The 23,923-nt window shown below is 41.0% G+C and overlaps 1 protein-coding gene across 1 annotated transcript; it reads left to right on the top strand.

The window, feature by feature from the left end:
- The first annotated feature begins 899 nt into the window (after positions 1–899).
- On the top strand, positions 900–23,886 carry gna13b (guanine nucleotide binding protein (G protein), alpha 13b). Its single transcript, XM_071501386.1, has 5 exons — positions 900–1,238; positions 11,811–12,040; positions 17,060–17,110; positions 18,809–19,009; positions 22,897–23,886. Exons 1-5 carry the CDS (start codon positions 956–958, stop codon positions 23,266–23,268), a joined length of 1,137 nt encoding a protein of 378 aa, XP_071357487.1. The 5' UTR covers positions 900–955; the 3' UTR covers positions 23,269–23,886.
- The last annotated feature ends 37 nt before the right edge of the window (positions 23,887–23,923 follow it).

Here is a 23,923-nt window from a genome sequence, read left to right as displayed (position 1 = left end):
AATGACTTGTAAATACACATTTGCTAAATTTAAGAGAGGAAGTTAAATTTGAATTATAAGATAGGCTACAATGTAACAAAGCCTGGTTTACAAAATAATTATAACTGCAAATCCCACCGTGTTAGCTGATAATTATGTCATAGTAAGTCACAGTAGGTTACTGATAGTTATCAGTCACGGTTCTGAGATAACAGGTAAGAATACTAACTTACCGAAAGCAAGGCTAGATAATTAGCTATTGGCAACGCAGACAACTGCCCGGGGGCTCCACAACTCCAGCCACACCTAAATGTATTTTTTCAAATAGCTGCCCTGTTGAATCTGAAAAGTGGTGAATGCTGATGATACAGTAATCTGTGCGACCCGCCCAAATATTGAAGCGTGAGCGCGCTCACGTACTTTATCGTGAGCGTGCCTCGCCCGCCACTGTAACTCTAATTTATGCTGGGTTCCTGTATATTGGAAAAAGTAACTTTGGAGCACAGAAACAACACCTTGTAACCATGCATGTAACAGACAAAGATGTTCATTTGAACCTTATTCGATTACAGCTTTGTGTAGACCCTTGATATGTTAAACACACATTTTGTCATTATAGATGGTTTAATGTTGTAATAAATAAATCACACATCCAATTTCCAGGAAGTGGTGATTGCTTTGGCTATAGGTGCTGACCGTTATTGTCAATTGTCAATTAATGTTATTTTAATGTTATTTGTGAAGCCAGAATTTGGTTTATTGAAAATAATCGATTTTCCCGTGTAGCATTTGCCAGAATCTCAGCGTTCAGCTTCAGTTCAGCTGGGACTGGATCTTGATGTTCGAACTACACTAGTGAAAGTTGAGGCAAACGTTACGATGTAGTGGATTCCCACAGCACATGAATGCAGCAGCGGGCAGGGGTGAGCTCAGCCCTCAAGTCCTCACTGTCTGTATCGATGAAGTTGTTTCAAAGATGGCGGATTTCCTGCCGTCCCGCTCCGTTTTATCTGTATGTTTCCCTAACTGTCTCCTCACAAGCGGCGAGGCAGAACAATTGCGGAAATCTAAAGAGATAGATAAGTGTATTAATCGAGATAAGACTTATGTTAAAAGGCTAGTAAAGATACTATTACTTGGAGCAGGCGAGAGCGGCAAGTCCACTTTCCTCAAGCAGATGCGCATTATCCATGGGCAGGACTTCGATCAGAAGGCCAAAGAAGAATTCAGAGCCACGATTTTTAGTAATGTTATTAAAGGTAAGGCTGCACCGAGCACCCAGTGTGTTTCATATGTTGAAGCAGGCTTGTTTTGACCTCTGTTTCGGTTGCCTACTTTAGGGTGTAAAGAGTATTGAGTGGGAAGTTGGTAGCCATGCTAGCAGCAGCTGAACCGATTGGAGCACTTTTCTGTGTTCGACAAAGCTAGTCTGGTTAGCTGGTTAAGCGATCAAGAAACGCCCATGTTATTTGTGTTTGTCTGACTGAGGAGAATGGTAGCGCTCACTGTGTGGTCATTGTTTGTGTTTGTTCAGAGCTTGCCAGATATTTTTCCTTTCTCAATGTTGAGCCATAAAAAAGAACGTAATGGTTTGACATTGTCCTGGTGCTCCTCATGACCGCTGTTATCACGAAAACACGCTCCCTGGTTTCATATAGAGAGAGCATGACACCAAAATGTGCCTGTTTACTGTAAACTTACTTATATACAAGGCCAGGGGCCGTTCTCTCCAACTGCTTTACAGCATGATAGACCACAGTAAACATGTCTGAAAGTTGACACATTGATACATTTAACAACATCCTCAGTCAACCTGGTATGAAGTTTAATATGTTAGTCCTAAGCTATGTAACTCTGTCTGCAGGTTGCTAGCTGTAGAGTGCTGAAATATATAATGTTACCGCTTTTTGAATGAGGTGCGGTTTCTCCAAACAGTAAAAACCCAACCATCCAGGCTGAGATTGAGAAAACAGTTAAGCTTACAGTACAGGTGAACATGTTGGTAATCTCAAAGTTACACAGTCACTTCACTAAAGTCACAGCTTTGATATAGCTCTCTAGTCTACATCAACATGTAGCTGTGTCATCTGCAAACAGACTAAAGTAGTGAGCCAGTGAAGTTGTGCGTTTCTTTATGATTTACCCAAAACGATGGACATGTTACATTATGGGACAGTTAATTTTTGGTATTAAGCTCAGACATTGAGCTGTTGGAAGTCAATCAGAGTAACCAGAGAATATCCATGTAAACCAACTCAGTGAATCAGATCTCGTATAGTAGGATGTCCCTGATCAGTTGTGTTGTTTGACACTTGATGTTGCTCTGCTGGGGACACCCAGCAATTTTTAATCTGATCGTGCAGCCTGTTCAAAATTGTTTTGCCTCATTAGTTTCCCCCAACACTGAATTATATCCAAAGGACTGTTCACTAAATGCTTGTTGTGTTTTTTTTTTCCTTTTGACATTGACTTTGAGAATATGGGTACTTGTCTGCTTGCCTTTCATTGTCTCCCCCTGCTAGTATGACAACATTGACCTATCCTTCTTTTATAATGCCAACAACACAACAAACGTATCTTTTTTTATATGTGAGTGCCTGCTGCTATTCACCCATCCACATCATGGTGTGGAACTGATTTTAAGAGGTTAAAAATGGCATCACTCACAGCTTCCTGTGGCCACTTGGTAGTAAACGACAGTTCTATTTACCGGAAAGCTTTACTGTGAAAATAAAATGCAGGAAGTGTTGAGTTTGCATTAACAATGTGCAAACATCTGTTCTATTTCTCTCATTTCTGTGTTTGCCCATGATGCTCAGGTAAATTTTTTTAATCTCCCCATTCTGGACAATAATGACCTGTCTGTCATAGTCGGACTTGCCATCAGAAGAACCGAGAGAAATCTTGCAGAGAACCCCCTGCAAGCTGAGTCTTTACTGTAATTGTAGTGTAAGACAGGTGCTTTGTACAAAGTCAACACACAGCCTTACCTTTGTTAGTTACTTTACCATCTATGTTGTTAAACCCAAAATACTTCCACAGTCTGCTTCTCTGCTTTGATGTGATGACTGTCTTGCTCAGGACGTCTTTGCTCACTAGTGAGCCCGTGGGTAGCTGATCCCGATGGCATTATTGTCTCAGACAAATAAAAACCCAAAAATAAATATAAGTGGGTCACCAAATAGACTTCAGAGTAAGGTGTATGTGTGGGACACTTTGTATTACATAAAATAGAACATGTGACACAATAGGTTATATACTAAACAAATTATGATAGTGGAGGGGACTGTCACTGCAGTATATTAGTACCTGAACATTGCCAACAAAGTTGTCATTCATACATGAGCATTTTCTGACTTGACTGAAGCCCTTGTGTGTGAGTGGCACATGGGTTGGCATCATTCATATTGGTAGTTTTGACTGAGGGGAACATGGTGGGTACTTTATTATATATATTATATTTATTACGGATATGCTGATGTTAATAAATGAGTATTTGTTGCTATGTTGCAAAGCCATATTTAGCATTCTGATTTATTTCTGTACATGGAGTCAGCTAGAAGTCTGTTGGTGGCAACTTATTGAATCATCATTAAGTGTTTGATGTTGTGGAAACAGTGTCATCAATCACATGAATAACTCCATCATAGTGTAACAACCACATACTGTGCCACCCAACATAGTAATAAAGACAAACATGGTAGTCACTGATCCACAGGTGACCCCTCAGGCGGTCGTGCTTCTTCCAGTTGATGTCATGTGACTCAACCTGGAAACGGCTGCTGTTTGACTTGACTGGTTATTGTGATTGTATGATGGTTGCTAACAGGCAAAAATAAGGACACTACCAGGCAGTAAGGTGAGCCTTCCTGTTTATTCCACCTAAGACATTTAAATGAGATTGGCTTTTAGGTGGATGCTGAGTAACAACAATGTAGCAATGTACTCTGCTCCTACTTTTGGTATTGACTCCATTCATAGTGTCCGTCTTCCCTTCTAAAGCTGTGTACAGATCAACATCAGCACTGCATAAAAAAAAATCAAAGCCCTCTCATTCATTTAGATGCGTGTTTGCATGCAGTCAAGTAACATGGTTACTGGCAGCTTTCTGAATTTATATGATCTCTCTAATCTCTTGCATTTGTTCATTTTCATTTTAATCTTTTGAAGCAAACACATTTTTTGATGAGTTGCATGTGCCGCATTAACTAAGTGGGTAGTAGAGGCACAGCTGTGCACAGCTGCCAGTCAGCCAATAGTCACATCAGGCATTCAAGCTACTGTTGTACTGTCCTCAAATATGCGAGGGTCTGCCTGTCTATGTATACTGACTTGTTCGCACCTGTGCTTGTGGCCACTAATACAAGGAATCAACGGTGCATGTACACCTTCAAGTGGACTCCAAGCAGACTAAAACTAAGTATAATAAGAACAACTTAGTGTCTGTGGTGTCCACAGCTGTCCATGTATGTGTCTGCTAGGGAGTACAATTGAGGCCTTGGGGAACATCAGTGCTGTGTAAGCAGGAGTTTGATTGAACTTAATATTTTTACATTGCAGATAATCAAAGGTGCTACAACTCAAGTCTCATTGGTGAGAGAGCTGCTCTGAACGTTCGCTGTACTGCTGTGTAACCTGGCACTGGGCGAATTGTTTTTCTAGGGTAATTGTATGTAAGGTGTAATGAAGAAAAACAAACATTAGTAGCACTGTAGAGTGTGTAAATGAAAACATGATTTGGATTTGGAAACTTGAGATTCAAGTCCAGCCTAGACTAACCATTGAAAGTTATAAAATCCTTTTTATGGTTTCTGATAAATTCAGGTCTGTTCCTCTCTTAAATGGCCAGGAACTGTTTGGTGGCAGCATTAATATTCAGCAGGTGCTCAGGGGACCCCACCTGCTGAAGTATTCTCCAACAAGACTAAGTCAAAACCGAGTATGTGGCTGGACTGCTCGTGGTCAGATCCTTATTTCATATTTGCTACATCATCTGACAAAATCACCAGCCACCTAAATAAAGACAAAGACTGAGCTGTGTTTCAGCTAGACTTACTGTAAAATGATCATTCAGAGAGAAAGTTAAAAGAAACAGAATATCTCTCTGATACTGTCTATTACACAGATTCAAGCCCTGCATTTCTTCTCTTTTCTACTCCTTTTTCTTTTTTTTAAAGATATTTTTTTCAGGCTTTTGAGTTTATTACACTCACAGTGAGAGATGGGGAAATTAGACGGAGAAAGAGAATGATACGCAGCATAGGGCCACAAGCTGGACTCAAACCCGGGCCACTGGGGCTGAGACTAACCCCAAATGGCACGCATTTTACCAGGTGAGCTACCTGGGTGCCCGCTCCGAGAAAAAAACATATTTCTTCATTTGTCTCTCACACAGAGCACAGCCTCCATCTGGATCCACAATAGTTTAGCTTTTATTTACTTCTAACTCCAGAACATAGCAGACTTTTATTAGAGGCAGGTCTTTACGCTGTTGGGGTCCAGCCAAAAAATTAGCTACTGAGTCTTAATTCGATGAGATGTACCTGGGTTTGCAGTTAGATGTAGTGTTAAAATGTTGATGGAGACAGTGCAGAGTTTGTCCGGAGTCCTTGTCTGCTCTTGCCTAAGCTCAGAGGTGATTGGTTCTGTGTACAGTGTGAGATGAATAACAACGAGCCAATGACTTACCCGAGACAAAAGCCTCTACTTCCAATTATGTCACTGTGTGTGTGTGTGTGTGTGGGTGGGTGGGTGGGGGTAGGGGGTAGGGTTTCGTGTAAACTCCCTGTATATAACAAACAGGGAAGTGTGAAGTGAGGCTGGAAAGGCTTGCTCAGCTTCAGTCAGGGGGAAGTAACTGACTCTTGACGTGGTTAAACTGAAAAGGAAACTGTTAGTGTCAGTATCATTTCAGTATAAAAGTTAAATCAGTCGTGTGTGTGTGTGTGTGTGTGTGTGTGTGTGTGTGTGTGTGTGTGTGTGTGTGTGTGTGTGTGAGAAATGAGTGCACTGTGTGAAGCCCCACCACATCCAGAGAGCAGAGACAGAAAAAGTGTGACCATAAATGATAAAATAGAAAATAAATGTATGGTGGTTGGCTGCCACAAATAAATCAGTATATGGGAAACAATGTGTTGGTTTAAAATATTGACGTTGATGCCTTTTCAGAGATGACCTCGTCGATTATGGTGACTAATCGCGGTAGACCTTCAAGATTTAGAGACTTTTTCAAACAAGACTGGGTATAAACCTGGCACATGACTGGACCACGTATGGATGTCCCCAGGTGCTTGGGTTCTGCAGGGAAGCAGAAGAGCGCTTCCAGTTCTCTGAGCCTCACCTCCATTACAGCAAATAAACTTTCATTACATGTGTCATATTTACTAAAGGAGGCAGAGGATATTACAAACATATCACCTACCTCGGTGGTCAGACTGAAACTGACACTTCACTGCAACACAAACTGGAATATATTTACTAACCTCTATTTTCACACATTGTTCAGAATGAACCCACCAAGGTAAGGTTATTGGTGGAGAAACCGGCCTCAGAACAAAGTAAACTTTTTGACATTAAACTACATCAACAATATGGAGTAATATGTGGAGTAAAACTGGAAAGGTCCTACTAACTTCTGATTAGTGTTGCTGTTTATTGTTAAACTGTGATGTGAGCGCAGGCCAGTGGGGGAGGACACTTTGACAGGATACAAGGCAGCCGGTCCTATAATGTGCGCCTGCCCTAATCCAGAAGCAGCAGCGGCAATAATTTTGCGGTGGGATAGACAATATCAGAAAGATATTCTGTTTCTTCTAACTTTCTCTCTGAGTGATCATTTTACAGTAAATCCTTCTGAAAATACAGCTCAGTCTTTGTCTTTAATTTATGTGTTTGGTGATTTTGTCAGATGGTGTCGCAATTATGAAATCAGGATCTGACCATGAGCAGTCCAGCCACATACTACGTTTTGACTTAGTCTTGTTGGAGAAATGCAACTATTTCTGGATTTTAGGACTCTGTGGCACTCTATAGTGATCACATCTGTCCGGGTCAAATTGATCACTGTTAGCTGATGACTATTATCTCCATTTATTAACTTTGTATTTATTTTCTTATGCAGATTACTAATGCCCTTTTTTTGAACAGAGGCAAATCCGCCTTTTTTTTTTTTGCAGCTAAAAAACATGTGCGTTAGATGCTTTGTGTGTTTTTATGCCTCCACTACTGTGACAGCCAGGGCAGGAGGCATCGTGTTTGGGATGTCTGTCCCGTTCTCGTGAACACGATATCTCAGTAACACCTTGAGGGAACTTCTTAAAAATTGGTACAAACATTGAGTTGGACTCAAGGATGAACTGATAAGAATTTAGTAGTCAAAGGTCAAGGTCACTGTGACCTCACAAAATATGTTTTCTGCCATAACTCACAAATTCATACACTAATTACAATTTAACTCAAATGTCTATAAGGATAAAATAAAGAAGTGACATTTTGTATCTAAAAGATCAAAGGTCAACTTCACTGTGACATCATAATGTTCTGCAAAAACACCTCTGGCCATTATTCATCGCTGTAACTTAGGAAGAGGAGATTGTGGCCATATTCCCCTTCAACTTGCCTGGTTGGCAGAGACATATGACTGTGAGGTGGTGTTTGTAGTTAAAACCTATTTCAGGACTGTAGTTCACTCTTAGCAGAAAGTGTAGTTGTGTGTTGTGTTTCCAGTTTAGCAGCTGAAGTGGCTGAGAACATAATAAACTTGATGTTACTAAGAATAAAATCACAGCTTCTTGACTTGGTTTAGTTTAGGCTTGCAGTGATTAGTTGATTAATCAATTAGACAATTGACAAAGAACTTAATCAACATGATTTTTCCCCACAGACTCTTACGGCCAAAATGAGTATTGTAAAAATAAAACCAAACACACAATTAGTAAAATTCTGCCAAATAAAATTCAAGTCGCAGGTTGCTTGAGAGCATTTGTCGGACTGTCTTGTCTTCAGTCCCATCAGTTAAAATGTTTGACCTCCTGCGCTGATTTTCAGTGTAATCCATCTTGGTAAACACTCCGCCCATTTCCTGCTTTGAGTCCATTATGTTGTTTTCAAATGACTTAATCTGCACTTCAATCTCAGTGTATCCCCCTCTTCAAACGTATCATGGTTAAATTCCAAGCTGTTCTCTCATCTCTAATAACACCATCCAGTCTTTAGTGAGTGCCAGTCCCAACCAGCTCATGTCCCTGGTGCTGAGCTCACATCTCTTTGTAAAACTCTCTCTGCTGTTCCTGGGAGAATACACTCACTGTAATGACAGAATCACCCTCACATTGTTTTAGCGTGTTTAGGTGGCATCATCTGTCTAACCAGGACTTGATAAATGTACGACATGTTGATGTCCAGTTAGGCCTGTATGTTAGAGGCCCAGCAGGCCCAGAAGTCTGTCTACCAGGAAAACCCCTAACTCAAACATTGATGCAATATCCTCCACAATGTTGAGAGAAAATACAGATCAAAATCAGCTTGGTTCAGTGAATAGCTCCAGACAGGGAGGAGGGGCTGGTTTGGGAGGTGATCTTCCATCTCTTGCTCAGATTTAAGATATGTGGCAAATTAGGCTAAACAGTAAGGCTACATATAGTCAGCTATATTTGTAGCTATACATGAGCTTAACACATAACCAGCAGTAGATGGGCAACTGCAGGCAATGCTGGAAATATCACTTCCCTGCAAGTTCATGCTTGTTTAATGGTGTTTTGATAAATTAGTCTAGCTGGCTCTTTATTGGCAAAGGTTTTCAAACATAGATGCAGAGACCAGCACAGAGACAGCCAGGCCAGAGAGGAGAAGCTGTGTGCACCATAAACACCAGAATCATTTTCTGATCCACTTATCTCACTCAGTGGAGTCGTCTGTTCCAGATCCTTTTAAATTGAGAACTGGCATCCCTAATTTTTCACATTTGCATGCTATAATTTTCACTTGCATCTGCAGATGTTGCACTGTAGAGTCCTGTATGCTGTTATTGTTTAAAATAGCTTGGAGTTATAAAAGTTGATATCGGTAAGCTTGGAGAGCAGATTGCCTCTGCCCCACCTGGCTGCCCCGCAGCAGCATGTTGGCAGCTGTCCTCCCTCTCCTCCTTCTCCTCTCTCTCTTCATTAGCTGCAGCTATCCCTGCTGTTTCAGCTGCCAGAGCTGCTAGTTGTAGCCGGGAAATATTGGAAACAAGTTCATTGGATAGCTAATGCCACTAAAAGGACAGTTCAGATTTCCCATGTACCTTTTCTTAAGTTTCTAGATACAGTGTTTTCCTAATACGCAATCCTAATGTGGCTGTGTTCACTCTGAGAAAGAGCGAAAAAGAGTGTCAAGATTCATCATGTCAGTCAACAGTAAGAGTCAGCAGTAAGAGGGGCCTGGTTGTCACTCTGGCTGAGCTCCAGAGATCCTGTGTGGAGATGGAGAGTCCTTCTGGAAGTTTCTCTCCACACAGGATCTCTGGAGCTCAGCCAGAGTGACCACCAGGTTCTCTCTCCTCTGTTACCAAGGCCCTTCTTCCCTGGTTGCTCTGTCTGGCTGGGTGGTCAGCTCTAGAAGAATCCTGGTTACTCCAAATTTCTTACTTTAAGAATGATTGAGGCCACTGCGTCTTGGGAACCTTCAATGCAGCACAAACGTTTTTGTGCCTTGCACAAACCTGTCTCTGAGTCTGAGCTCTGCGGGCAGTTCCATCCTCCTCTTGGTTTCTGCTCTGATCAGCTGTGAGGTCTTATATAGACCTTATATAGGTGTGTGTAAAGTCAGCTGAGTTGACCACATGTGGACTCGTATCAAGGTGTAGAAACCTCTCAAAGATGACCAAGAGAAATGGAGGAACCTGAGCTGAACTTGGTGTAACATTAAAGTTTCTGAATACTTATATCAATGTGATATTTCAGTTTTTCTTAATATTCATTTATTGAATTCAGATGAATGAGGGAAAAGGTTTTTTTTAGCATAAGACTGCAACATAACAAACTGTTAAAAAATTGAAGAGGTCTGAGTAATTTTGTGCTCAACTCAATCTGCTTTTCAGTGAGTAAAAATGTATTTTATCATTTGTTATCTTGTGCTGCTGTTTCTATATTTATTTTACTGTGTATACTGAGCATGTTTGATGCAGAAATTTCCTTCATTTTTATCTTTTCTCATTGTCAGGTTATTGAAAAAAAAGTTCACACTGCATGTAGACTATGAAATTAAATTCAGCTCCAGAAATGGTAATGATATAATGATGATGATGATAATAATAATAATAATAATAATAATGATAATAATAATAATAATAATAATGTTATAATAATATGAATCTACAGTCATTGTCACCTGCTGCTGAATCAAATACATGTTGATGTTGATGCATCTTGTCAACAGTCCAGTGACCTCACTCATTTAAAGCACATCTTTGCTGTATGTCACTGTTTATTATAAAACACTGTGAGAAGTCCCGCAGTATCTGACAGTGACACTGTGGCTACTCTGCAGCTGGGGGTGCAAGAGTGAGCACATCCCTAAAATAAGTTTTAAAAACACACAATTACTGATCAAAGCACAACCCCTGACCCTTATAGGAGCACCAACACAAAGATGAGACACAACGTAAGACACAATAGCTCTTTTTTATTAGTCTACACAGCAGCTAGCAGCTCACTCTGTGTCTGCATCTGTGTGTGTGTCCTCTGCAACTGCATGTGATGATATTACTCCCTGCAGAAAACTACAGTAACTATTGTGATCATTCATTTCAATCATTTTAGTTATTTTTTAAGTTACTGGTTCCAGCATCTCTAATCAGAGGATTTGATAACATCACAGTAAACTGACTATCTTTGGGTTTTGGACTAATGGACTAAACACATCTCCTTTGGTTGAACATGTTTCACTATCTCTTGACATTTTGTTGACAAAATTAATAATAATAAATAATGAATCCTGTGATAAATTCTGCCTTCATAAAGTTTCTAATTTTCACTTTTTGTTCAAACTGTCTTTAAAGAGGTATTGATTCAACTTTATGGTCATTTTATGGTAATTGAGTTTGTGCTGCTTTTAAACTGTGATGAGTTATACTGAGAATGGTTTCCAGTATATAGTCTAGCAACAGTGATATAAGTAGGCTGGATGGATGTGGACAACACCTAATACATTGAGAGATGTTGGCAGTGATGCAAAATGTTATTACTGTTTCAGTGTGGATAGAGATCTTAATGAAAACAACTGGAAAACATTAGTGTGGACACATTCATTCTCATCATCATTCTCACTGACATGTAGCTAGGTTAGTGTTACCCTGTAGTGTTTTTGCAGTCGTGTGTCTTTTCACTCTTCACCATGAAACCTAACTATGGCCTCAGAAAAGATTGAGAAACACTGGAGTAATCCTGTAATAAGCAGCTTTAGCCTTTGGTTGGTATGTATGGTGTTTGGCCTCTGTGCATGGTTCAACATCATTGATATAGGGGTGGGTGATGTGATGATCTTATGTTGGCATTTACCTTTCAGATGAATCAGATCACAGCATTAAAAGATGCTATATTTATAATGTAATTTCTAAAAGTTCAGTCACTTCTCTCATCTAAATCCACCACCTTTAGGACACCACTCAATCAACAGAGTTGTGTTAGCGAGTTCCTGTGATGCCAGATCAGTGCAAATATATGCAGTTAGTGCAGCTTTCTTCTTTCTTTCAAAAAATCACATATCTACACGTCCCCTGTCATGGGCAATGTCAGTTGCAATGGACAATATCAAATGAGCAAAATCCTGATGTGTGTTTCTCTTCCCTTCAGGTATCCGAGTGTTGGTGGATGCTCGAGAGAAACTACACATCCCATGGGGCAACCCTTCTAATCAGCGGCACGGAGATACCATGATGGCATTTGACACTCGGTCAGCGATGGCGCACGGACACGGCATGGTGGAGGCCAAAGTTTTTCAGCACTACCTGCCATCCATCTGCGCACTGTGGGCCGACCAGGGCATCCAGAATGCCTATGACCGCCGCAGAGAGTTCCAGCTGGTCAGTACAAATGTTATCCAGTGTCCAAACAGCAGACTAAATATCCTTATTTAGTGATACTTGTGACTACTTGACTACAATGTTTCTGGTACAATTTTTGATGCTGTACCCAAGTTTACAGAGCTGAGTTCAGAGGTGAATCTGCGGTGTCCAGGGAAGAAGACAAATGTAGCACAGAATGCTTTTGATGTTGTGGATCATTTTAACCAGATCTTAGACTCATGTATCAAGTTTGCCTCAACCCTGGTGTTCTTCAATGTTTGCTTTGCATTGTATAGTCTGACATCCATGAGTTGTAAGTATTTGCCTATGGTTGTGGGAAGTCCAGTGATTACTTTTGAGTAGTTTGAGGGGCCAGATGAGCATTGACAGTAAAAGATAAAGGCTCTTCCTCACAGTGGACTGAGCAGAGCTGCAGCTGCTGAGTGCACAGCTAACGAAGGGTTGCTTCTCTCTGTGCTGTCTCCCCACACCCTTCCTTCCTCCATGTCTCCCTCACTGCTCTCCACAAGCTGAAGTTGTGGTCTAACAGTGTCTCACTTACAGGAAAATGATCTGTAACTGTCCTGCAGGGAGACTGGCTCACCCAGCATCTGTTTGGAGCAGCTTATTATGAGATGAACAGTTAGTGCAGTTAGGTCTTTTCTAATGTTACTCTGCTATTACAGGTATTATCATGATGTGAGTTTCTTTAGAAGGAATACACTTGACTTTACCAAAGTCAGCATGGTTTCTTCCCCAACAAAACTGTCAGCATCTGCCAGCAGGCATTCACATTAGGGTTGTTAGTGGTGTTCATATCTAACAGTTTCACTGTTAACCCACAATAAGAATTTTTACCAATCAGTACTATCAATTAAAGGGTTAAAATATCCTGGGACATCAGAACCATCTGAGTGCGTCTCACAGTTAACAGACTACACACCATATTAACCCCACAGCATGTCTACATGTCGCTATGTCTCAATAAAAACCAGTTCGCTGTTCGCTGCTGAGGACGAAGGTCGGCCTGGCCAGTTTATTTTATTTTGCGCGACTGCAAGTTTTGTTAACATTTTCTTTATACATTACAAAGCCTGGTCACTATTTATTTTAATAAATTATTAAATGTTTTCCTCATGACGCCATTTGCCGGTTACTTGCAGTGCAGTCAGCACCAGAGAATTCAGCATGTGTTTTGTTTACAGACACTTGTCAGTTCTAAATAGTTCATTTTTAATCTTGTCAGTTAATGTTAAAGGACAGTTAACAAGCATGAGCTATCAGTCAGACATAATACTGTTGTTGGTACCTGTGGAGGAGTGTCTTTGTTCTGCACTAAGTAGGTTATTTTGGGGGGGAGTCTGAGTCTTGGGTGAAAACCGCACACTCTAGAACCTTGGAGACCAAAGGTAGTAGTAAGACGAGCCTGTAGCAACTTGAGATGGATTTATGGTTAACTTTACCAAACACTGCAGGGAATGCAGCTGAAGCCAGAGAAGCACTTATCATGTATGTGATCACAGGTGGTGCAGTTTGGAGGCATCTTCCTCAGTGAGAGAGAAATGCAGTCAGTGAAACACTTAATTAGAGGAGATGTGTTGTGGTCAGGTGGTCCTGTGAACTGTCTGCTAATGACTGTTGTCTGTTGGTAAAGAAGGATGAAAAACCATGAAGTCATCAGCTGGGAGAAGTGGCCGGAGGATGATGCTCAGGCTTTTGAAATTGGAAAATAATTTCTAAATGTCTGTAGCAGAGCTGATCTTGTGATAGTAAAATGCAGTTTTGCAGTAGTTAAGCTGGAGGCAAAGAGTCTAGAGTCCAGTACCCACCAACATCTGGAGGATCTCTAGGTGTACGCCACCAGTGGCTCTGAGACTGCTTCACAGTTTACATAGAACATGGGATGGAATAGCTCCAGCAGGTCTAATGGACAGAGACAGGGATTGTCCAGACAAAAGCATAGTGTGGAGCAGATTGTATCTCTAGCATCATTTATTGCTAGTGATGAGACTGAAACTGAGAAGTGAGCAGGTCCAAGGTTGCAGAGGTTGCATCAGACACAGACCATGGGTATGTGAACTTTAGGAGGTTCAGGGAGGGGTACAGTAAACTGAGTGAAGGAATAGTCAACATAGAAGCACTAATGAGGTCACTAAGAAGTTTTCTCCTGAGCATTACATCCATCTGTTTACCATAGCTTTGTGAGTAGGACAGCTACAGACATGTTTGAGGTCGAATTGGCTCAGGCATGAGAGAAAGTTGTCTGATGGTTTGTCAAGGCAGACGTTAATAACACCCAGTACTATGAGTAGACTGCCATGTTCAGGAATGGAAGACAGTATGCCCAGCTCATCAACAGCATTCAGATGACGGTAAGAAGAAGATAGGAACAGTGACCTGGTAAAATGGCTTATATCATGGACTTACTTAGGTGTATGATCTACTTTTCAAATGAATCATGCAGATCGCATCATTAAAATGTACTATATTTACTTTTCATTTTTAAGTTCAGTTGCTGCTAACCAGCTCATTGTCAAAACAGCTAGCCCACTAACTTCAGTCGGCAGGAGCAGTCCTGGTTATGCTCTGCAGCCTTGGCGAGCTTAGCATAGTGCCACATGGACCAGTTCTCCACCAAGATGGTGGAGTTACAGTCCATCAGTGAGACAAGAGACCTCCCTGCAGGCAGGGGAGTGACTGAACTTTCAAATTAAAGTACTTACATGTAGCACCTCATAGATAAATATCCACACTGTCTAAATGAATACTCCAGATGGAAAAAAGTGTGATTGGTTGTGTCACAATTTGTAAACAGAAGACAGCATTGTGGGTGAAGAATAGCGGCAAGCAGACAAAGAAGTGTCAAAGTGGTAGAAAGATACGAATCACAACTTCTGGTCAGGACTTACAGAATAAAATCAGAGTAGAAACAGAAAGTAGAGCTTTGTTAGTGGGGCCTTTTGAGTTGAAGTGACCATATGTACAACTATTTAGTCAACTAAATCTGTGGTTAGACAAGTGATTCAGATTGTGGGTTGTGATTCTGCCTAAAGAGATTGTCATATGATCTTTTGGTCAGATTGCCACCACTACTAAGTGTTAGATGTCAAACAGAAAATCAGTGTAGTAACTAAAGTCATGAGAAGAGTGGAGGAATTAGGATCTGTGAGATACAGCTCAGTGACAGTGATTGATCAATCATAAATTATGTTTACAGCGCTACTATGCTTACTTTACATTATAATTCAATTTAGATCAGTTTCAATCAGGTGGCGATTCATATTAAGTCTATCTAATGGCTTCACCACCATCCCAAAACTGGCTGAAGTGAGTGTAAACTGTCACAAAAAACAAAATGCCAAACACACACACAGACAGAGATTCTTGGATTATAGATAAGATAGTTAGATGTACGCTGCCTGCTGTGCTCCTGTTTCTGCTCCTGATAAAACACATTAGTGTCTGTATTTCTAATTTCCTAATATTCAGGGATGGAGTGGAGATAAAAATCAGCCTTGGACTTTTGACTTTGACTGGCCAACCAGAACCCATCTGGAGACACCATCACCTGTAGCCCGTGTCACACTTTACAAGAATCATATAGTAAACAGAGGATGAATTAGGATGATTTCTAGAACAATACTTGAAATAGAACAACTGGCACATTAAACTTCAGTTTGTCATTTTCTAATTAAGTAAATGTCAAATTATAGGCTATATATGTTTTTTTTCCTGGAGGGGCCCTGGCTCAGATCTCTGTTCGTCCCGAACACATCTTTTATTGTCCCCGCCATTAGTCTCAAGCCCTGGCTTGACGTGACATATCCATTACCGTCAGTATCAAGTTTGAAGATAATTATTGATCACCATATTGATATCAGCCTGTTAGTGTTCTTTGCATTAATGATTGATGAGGGATTTTTTCAAAGAGGAGCACAAAGTGGAATAGAGGCATATAAAAGGTGGAGACTTGCTGTGCATCGACTGAGATTCTGTTAACAAACCAAAAACATGTTTTTCAGAATGAAACATCACAACATTGCAACATTACAAAATCAAAGTGTTTTAACCCTGTAATGCCCGACCCCAGAAATAATGGACAGAAAATTCTGTTTTCTTGAATCTGATTTGGCCCTTTCACAAAATTTGAAAAAAAAAATTACAAAAGATTATTTGCATATAGGTTTTTCCAAATTTTATACACGATTTTACTACATACTAAAATGCAAAAAATTATGTAATTATAACTTGCTTCAACAGATTAAGTGTTCATGTTAGAATATTACTAAAAATTTCAAAGAAAATGTCACTGGAAAATCGTAAAAATCGCAATTTTCTTTACCTTGATCCAGTGAGTTAGGAACTATCTGAAGGTGGCCAACCTGGATTGTCCCATGTACTGTGTTTGAATTGTTGTAGTGATAAAGGTATCCACCAGGGGTTGGAAGACAAGTATCAGATTGGATACAAGAGGGTTTTGAGTGAAGTTTTTACCATAAGGTGATGCAATAGGTCTCAGAAATGCTTGTATCAAATTTGATGCATTTGGCATTATAGGGTTAAAAACATTGCTGCCAAACAATACAGCTGAAACTATGAAATGATCCGCTGGTTGACAGAAAATGAATGGATGAAACTGTTTTGATAGTCCCTGAAAGACACCACCCATAATGAAAATAATGGTTTAGTTAATAATCTGTTAATCTGCCTATTCACTATAGACCAGCCGAGTATCCTTTGAGATCTGAGTGGGTCTGCATGCAGCTTTAAACCAGGACCAGGTCTACCTGCCTCCAGGCTGTGTTTAGTGTACTGTTACTGCCCTGGTGTCCAGCTGCATCAACAGTGTGTATCACAGCTCTACAGATCTAGAACATCCATAGTCAGTGGTGGTGAGGTGGTACAATCAAATGAAAACGTGATGTCAGTATGACCCACTTCCACATTGATATAGAAGGAGCGTTCAATCATGTGATATGTGCCAATGGAGATTAAACTTGTATGATGAAGTGACTATCTCTCTTCTTTTTCTCTCAGGGGGAGTCAGTCAAGTATTTCCTGGACAATTTGGAAAAGCTGGGACAGTCGGTAAGTCCTTCCCACACTGCGAGGCTCCGCAAATCATAGACCCCCGGCAGGCAGGATGCATAATGGGGCAGATGGGTGTGATAGCACTTTTGTTAGTTTGTTGAAAAGAGAAGTGAAACTGTTGCTTTCCTGTCCCCAGTCATGTCTCCAGACTGGTTTGTTCCAGCGTGCACTCACTATTTCTCCACATATCTTCCAGCACAGCTCACTGACAGTCCACCAACAGGCTGTCAGATAACAGTCAGAACAGAATAACACTCATACATCATACATACATACAACCTAACACGTTTGACCTTGTGGTTTTACAACTTAAGGGCCAAAAGTCCCAGATGTAAAAAAACAACTCATCCTAAGGCCTGAATAAGAGACAGGAAATGACACGTTAAGGACTGTGAATAGCTTCACTGAGCCATTCAGAAACAGATGAAGCTGTGGTCATGGGACGGTCTAAAAGCCCATGACAAGTAACTAAAAGTCAATGGCAAGATATTGAAGCTAAGCAAAAGTTTCCCTGTTCACTCTGTACTGTCCCCCACCCAGGTTCCTCTTGGTCACTCTGTGGCTCTTCTAAGAAATGAGGGAAATTATTCTGAACAGAGGAAGTTGTTAATAAATCTTCTAGTAGTCATCTCTGTGGGAATCGACAGCTAGAGGTATCTAGTTAATAATACTGTGTCTGGGTTGGGGTGAGGGTTAACAAAAAGTTAAAAGGTCCAAAGGCCCAAAAATGTTTAAAGAACCGGAAACGTATCAATGACATCAACTGACAATAAATAAAGAACAAAATTTTGTTCAGTGATCTGAACAATGACGGAAGTGGATATTGATCAAGATTATTTGGAGACCATGGTAACACAAGTCTGCATCAGCACGTGCAGGGATTTTCCCTCGTACATCAGGAAGTGTGAAGTTCTGCATTATAAAGTGAGTAAAACAGTAACTATGCTCCCATAATATTAAGAGAGAAGATAAGACACACACCTGTTCCTGTTGATTTATCAGGTCCGACTGTAGTCTTGACTAATTCCTCTCATAATTCATTTTTGCCACAATTCACCAAAACCATCTAATGATTGAGTCACCTGGCGGTGTGTATGACTTCCTATTTTCAACTTTTGTTTGTGTGTGTGTGTGTGTGTGTGTGTGTGTGTGTGTGTGTGTGTGTGTGTGTGTGTCTGAGAGATGAGTCATCACCTCAGGAATGTGGATCTATGGCTCAGAGTCAAAACATGACTGGGAATAATATTACATCACATTTGGTCCCATAGAGTTAAACATTCACTTGTTATTCATTGCCAGAACTACCCAGCCCTGCTCCCCTCACAACCCCCCCCCCCCTTCCTCTCCTTCTCTCTCTCTCTGGTTGCCCTCTATTTGTTTATGTGCTCTGGTATTTTAGGATTGCAGTGTGTTAAACAGGGATGCACTGCAATGCTTCTATCTAACTCTAATTTGCAGTGATGGAGAAGTGTGTGGTTAGAGATTTCTTTATATGTAATATCCTTGAGTTTCTCTTGTATCAGGAAAAATATATATTTTTAACCACTTATCAAAATGAAATATCTTAAAATGTGTCAACAGTGCTTCAGCACTATTATTGAATGTGTAAGTTCTGATGTAAACCTGGGATGAGAATTCTAAAATCTGTAGAAACCTGTGTGTAGTGTAATAATGTATGTAATGATGTGATTGCAGGACTACCTCCCCAGCCAGCAAGACATCCTCCTGGCCAGAAAGCCAACTAAGGGCATCCATGAGTACGACTTTGAGATTAAGAATGTGCCCTTCAAGATGGTGGATGTGGGCGGTCAGCGCTCTGAGAGGCGGCGCTGGTTCGAATGCTTTGACTCAGTCACTTCCATCCTCTTCCTTGTCTCCTCTTCTGAATATGACCAGGTGAGTCAGCTGGAAGCAACACAGAGAAAGTGGCTGAATTGACAGTGTATTCCACTCAAATAAACCAAATGATTCAATTCAAGAGCACAGCATCACAGATCTGGATGAAATCAGCATCATCTGGATTCATTGGGATGAGAGGTGGCGAAGTAGACTAAGACCAGCTGCAGGTTCCAGAACCCCTTCTTCCTGCTGTTAATTTGCATTTGAAAGTTTTATTCCAATGCAAACATTAGTGTTCTCAACAGATCAGTATTGACGATCATTTAGAAATGGGAAGTTATGGCAGTGGTGGTGGTGGTGTGAGCATTTGGAGCACTTTTTTTGCCCAGTAAGGTTTTACTCTGTATTGACTACAGGGTGTCCGTGGGGTTTTAAAAAGTATTAAAAGGTAGTAAATAAAATGTGCAAAAATTAAGGCCATTAAAAGGTGTTAAAATGTATTAAACCCCATTTTATGAGGTATTAAATTTTAGATATTTTTTTCAAACTATGAGTTATCCATTTGAGTTTGTCTCCTAAAGTTCGCATAAGTTTATTTAAATGTCGGATAAGGCTCATTCATTCTAGTTAGGCGATATCTATGATACTGACGTTACATTCTGTGGTCGTTTGGCTGGATGGGGGTTAACACTCTCAGCATATGCTAAGCACTAGCCATAAATCTGGAATACACGGAGAGCAGTTATCATTCTCTACTTTCTGTGCTGCTGCTACCGTTACATCAAAGCAAACCAGTGCCACCGTCCAAACCAACGTTATGGCTACACCGACGGCAGATCCCCGGGTGACTCCGCACGCCACACCAACACTATGCGCAGAGGTTCTGTGGTGTCTAGACACTGGTATTAAACAGGTTCAAGTCTATTCACTGGTTGTAATGGCATAACCGGTTCATGTAGTGAATACCAGTTTGTTGGAACTTTTATCCCTTTATTGAACATTTTATATAATCTATTATTTTTTTATTCAAGAAGTTAAAAAAATGCAAGATTCAATTCAATTCAATTTTATTTGTATAGCGCCAAATCATAATATACATTATCTCAAGGCACTTTACAGGGCAAGGTCAAGACCTTACTTTGTTACAGAGAAAAACCCAACAGTTCCCACAAAGAGCAAGCGCTTGGCGACAGGGGGGAGGAGAAGATCAAAATCATTGAGTCTCCAAATCTATTCTGTTTACCCATGTTCCCTATTTAAATTCTGTTGTATTGGCCCAGAGTACTGTATTTTCCGCACTATAGGGCGCACTGGATTATAAGGCGCACTGTCAATGAATGGTCTATTTTCAAACTTTTTTCATATATAAAGCGCGCCGGACTATAAGGCGCATTAAGCGAAACAAAACAGTCAGATAAGTCAGTCAAACTTTATTAAACGCGTTCACAATAACTCTCAACATTGTTCAAACGTTAATGAGCGTATTCACAATAACTCCCAACCTTGTTCAGTTGTAACACGTAAAAAAAAACACAGTGATACCGCTAAATCAAACGTTAGCGTATTCACAATAACTCCTTATAGGTCCTTATACACACACACTGTAATATTATGGTGAAGCACAGTATGTATTACTCCGTGACGCTCCTGACTACGATAGCCGTAATGCTGCAAGAGGTGTGGCTTTGTAGTTTACCAAAGTCGTACTAAAACAATTTGACAGAGCACCGTGAGCGCCGTGTACCACACAAAATCGCTTCAAGGTCAGTAAGCACAACCAGAATTAATCCGGATTATAAGGCACACTGTCGTTTTTTGAGAAAATTAAAGGCTTATAAGTGCGCCTTACAGTCCGGGAAATACGGTATGTAGTTTTATAAATCTCAAAATCAGTGTAAAAGTTAGAAAAGTTGCTGATTAAAACAGATGCAACTCAATGTCTTGTTGGTTTTAAAAAATACTGAGCAGGTATTAAAAAAGGTATTAAAAGGTATTAAATTTAACTTGAGGATTTCCGTATATACCCTGAACTACAACACAGGTCAATCTTAAAAAATACACATAACAAGTTCCCTTTTGACCAGATTGTCTCAGGAACTAAGGAAGCACCAGATTTGGTCGGATCAGGAACTCATACAGAATGTTAACAACCCAAAACCTGAACCTTTAAATTCAGCGATGCTTTGGTACGAGGAGTACTTTCTCCTGTTCCCACTGTATTTTACAAATTGGGATATTTTAGTCATTTGTCATCAAAAAGGCAGCAGCGACACCAACAATTTCATTTCATGGAGGTGAGTGAAGGAAGCAGTTGGGGGACAGGAAACAATAGAAGAAGTTGTGCTGATGTTATTGTTCTTTCACATTTATGCAAGTATGAAATTCAAGTTATTTCATCAACTGAAAATCCAGGTCCGTGTGGGGCTGGTGCGGTGTCTGGGCAACAAACTGTAATCTAGGTTTGCTGTACTGTGCATATTGTAATTGCCTCATTTGTCAGTAATCTGATTCAGATTTTTTAAATTGCTTTTTATATTGGTTATCCTGAGGCTTGTACCACGAAGCAAGTTCAACATGTCCAGGATATCTTTTCTATATCTGGCTTCACTGAACCTAAAACTTAGTGACTAAACGTACACACGACACTTTGTAGTTTAAGTAACATTAGTGATGATGAAGATGTGATAGCTGTCTCGAATACATGTATGTTGTAGGTCCATGGTTATCAACTTAGTAAGTCAACATCTCATAAAAGGGTCGGGACTTTCAGTAGTCTGCTGATTGGTCGAAGATCAAACTGTAATATTAGACAAATATGAAGAAGTTAAATACATGATCCAGGCTATGGCGCTAATAGGCTTCTAATATCACTGCCCCATCATTCGGGCACAAGTAGATCTGACTATAATTACATTTGTGTATTCCAATATATGAATGTGTTGCTTAGATGTATTCTTATGATATTTTTTTTTTATTAGCCTTATTCTTCCAGCTGCAGCCCAGCGGTGTCGACTTAAATAGAAGTACAACATATAGAAGAAGAAAGAAGTACAACATATACGAGGCTTCAGTCAGTCAGTCTCTGTTGCAGGATGGTATTGACACTGCTTCAGTCAACTGGGTAAAAAAATCTAATGAGGAAAACAGGAGGGGCCTCCTACATAGGAGCATACTCTGGTCAGGTGGGGCCCTCAGGAATAATGAGGGCCACTTATAGAAAAAAAAATCAGAATGGCTGGCAAAGGGGTTTTTCTCATCTCTGCTCCAGAGCAGGTCATGTGTGCCACACAAGTTGCCATGGTGATGTAGCCCGGTAAGAAGTGAACCACCATTGTAACCCTGAAAACCCAGAGATAAACCTGAAGTTATCTCAATAACCTTAAATATGCTTCGAAGTACAGACCTCTGGTCAATAGAGATGCAATAGTAAGAAGTTGCATTTGTATTAGTTCCTGATCAGTGCTGAACTTTGGCTCCATGGGGTCAGGTGGAGAACACTGGAAACAAAAGCAGAACCTGTGACAAAGGCTACATGCTACATTTCTGTATGTCACTGCAGTGCAGATGGGCTGTAACATCCCTTTTGTTTCCACTGCATCGGAAAACCATACAAATTAGGCCAATAACTCCGATAATGGATAAAAACAAAAAAAACCAACAACTTTGTTTGAGACACTTTTGTGGGACCAGGAACTAGAGCCAAAGAATTGAAGCTGGACCTTTTTCCTCTGCTGGAAATGCAGGTAAAGTTTCTGAGTTCTTACAAATGTTCCTGGAAAGGTTGCTGCAGTGGTGAGGGGTGAAAAGGCAACTCTGTCATTGTAGCATGGCAGATCTTTGCGTCTATTGTTTGTGCAAAGCATAGTCAAACAAACCTGTTGCTCATACCAGACACATATAATCCCCTCTGACCCCAGCACATGTCTGCATTCTGACCCCTCCAGGTGCTGATGGAGGACCGGCAGACCAACCGGCTGAGCGAGTCCCTCAACATCTTTGAGACCATCGTCAACAACCGGGTTTTCAGCAATGTCTCCATCATCCTGTTCCTGAATAAGACGGACCTGCTGGAGGAGAAGGTGAAGCAGGTGTCCATCAAAGACTATTTTCCCGAGTTCTCGGGTGACCCTACAAGCCTGGCAGACGTCCAACGCTTCCTGGTCGAGTGCTTTCGCAAGAAGCGCCGCGAGCAGCAGCAGAAACCGCTGTACCACCACTTCACCACGGCCATCAACACTGAGAACATCCGGCTGGTGTTCCGTGACGTCAAGGACACCATCCTCCACGACAACCTCAAGCAGCTGATGCTGCAGTGAGGGGACTGACCAGGAGGAGGAGGGATGGGTAGAGGCAGATGGAACGTGGGTGTCAAGGTGCCTTTTTCCTTACCCTCCCCACCGCCACCAGTAAGGGGAGCAGGCAGTGACACTTTTGAACTTTGACTGTGTATTAAAGCCACCACTACTACTACCCCCCCCCCCCCCCCCTTTTGCTTGCTCTCTACCTTACTGAGCTTGTTCACTGTGACTTATAATAGCTGCCTTTGGCTCAGAGCCCCCAAGATCCTCTGACCCTTCAGACCACTGTAAATAACCTTTAACCCCCACTCTCTGCCCCCCGTCCACAATCTGCAGTGGACCTGCCCAACATCGTTTATTGTGTATCCTCCCTATGTGTTGCTCTGATTCACATTCACACACTCTCCTTGTGTCTATGCTGCTCTGACCACTGTTGATAGGGAGGGGAGGGGCTTGTTTTAAATTGGTGTTACTGAGTGGCATTTAAAGCCACCTGCAGGCACCAGCAAGATCAGGAGCTCAGCAACTGTTGCCAGATGTTTGGGGGGGGTGGGGTTTGCAAGAGAGCACACAAACAAACAGACCACTTGTAAAATAAAATGCTGTGCTACCAGGCTAGTGCAGGGCTGAGAGTGACATGTTGTATTTTGCTTTTCTCAGGGCACATTGTGAA

This window comes from Trachinotus anak, unplaced genomic scaffold (genome assembly GCF_046630095.1).
Source record: "Trachinotus anak isolate AG129_WGS33_773 ecotype Australia unplaced genomic scaffold, CSIRO_AGI_Tana_v1 ptg000017l, whole genome shotgun sequence".
In the NCBI taxonomy this organism is placed as follows: domain Eukaryota; kingdom Metazoa; phylum Chordata; class Actinopteri; order Carangiformes; family Carangidae; genus Trachinotus; species Trachinotus anak.
Note: the sequence above shows the minus strand (reverse complement) of the source record. Positions and strands in the feature narration are given on the sequence as shown.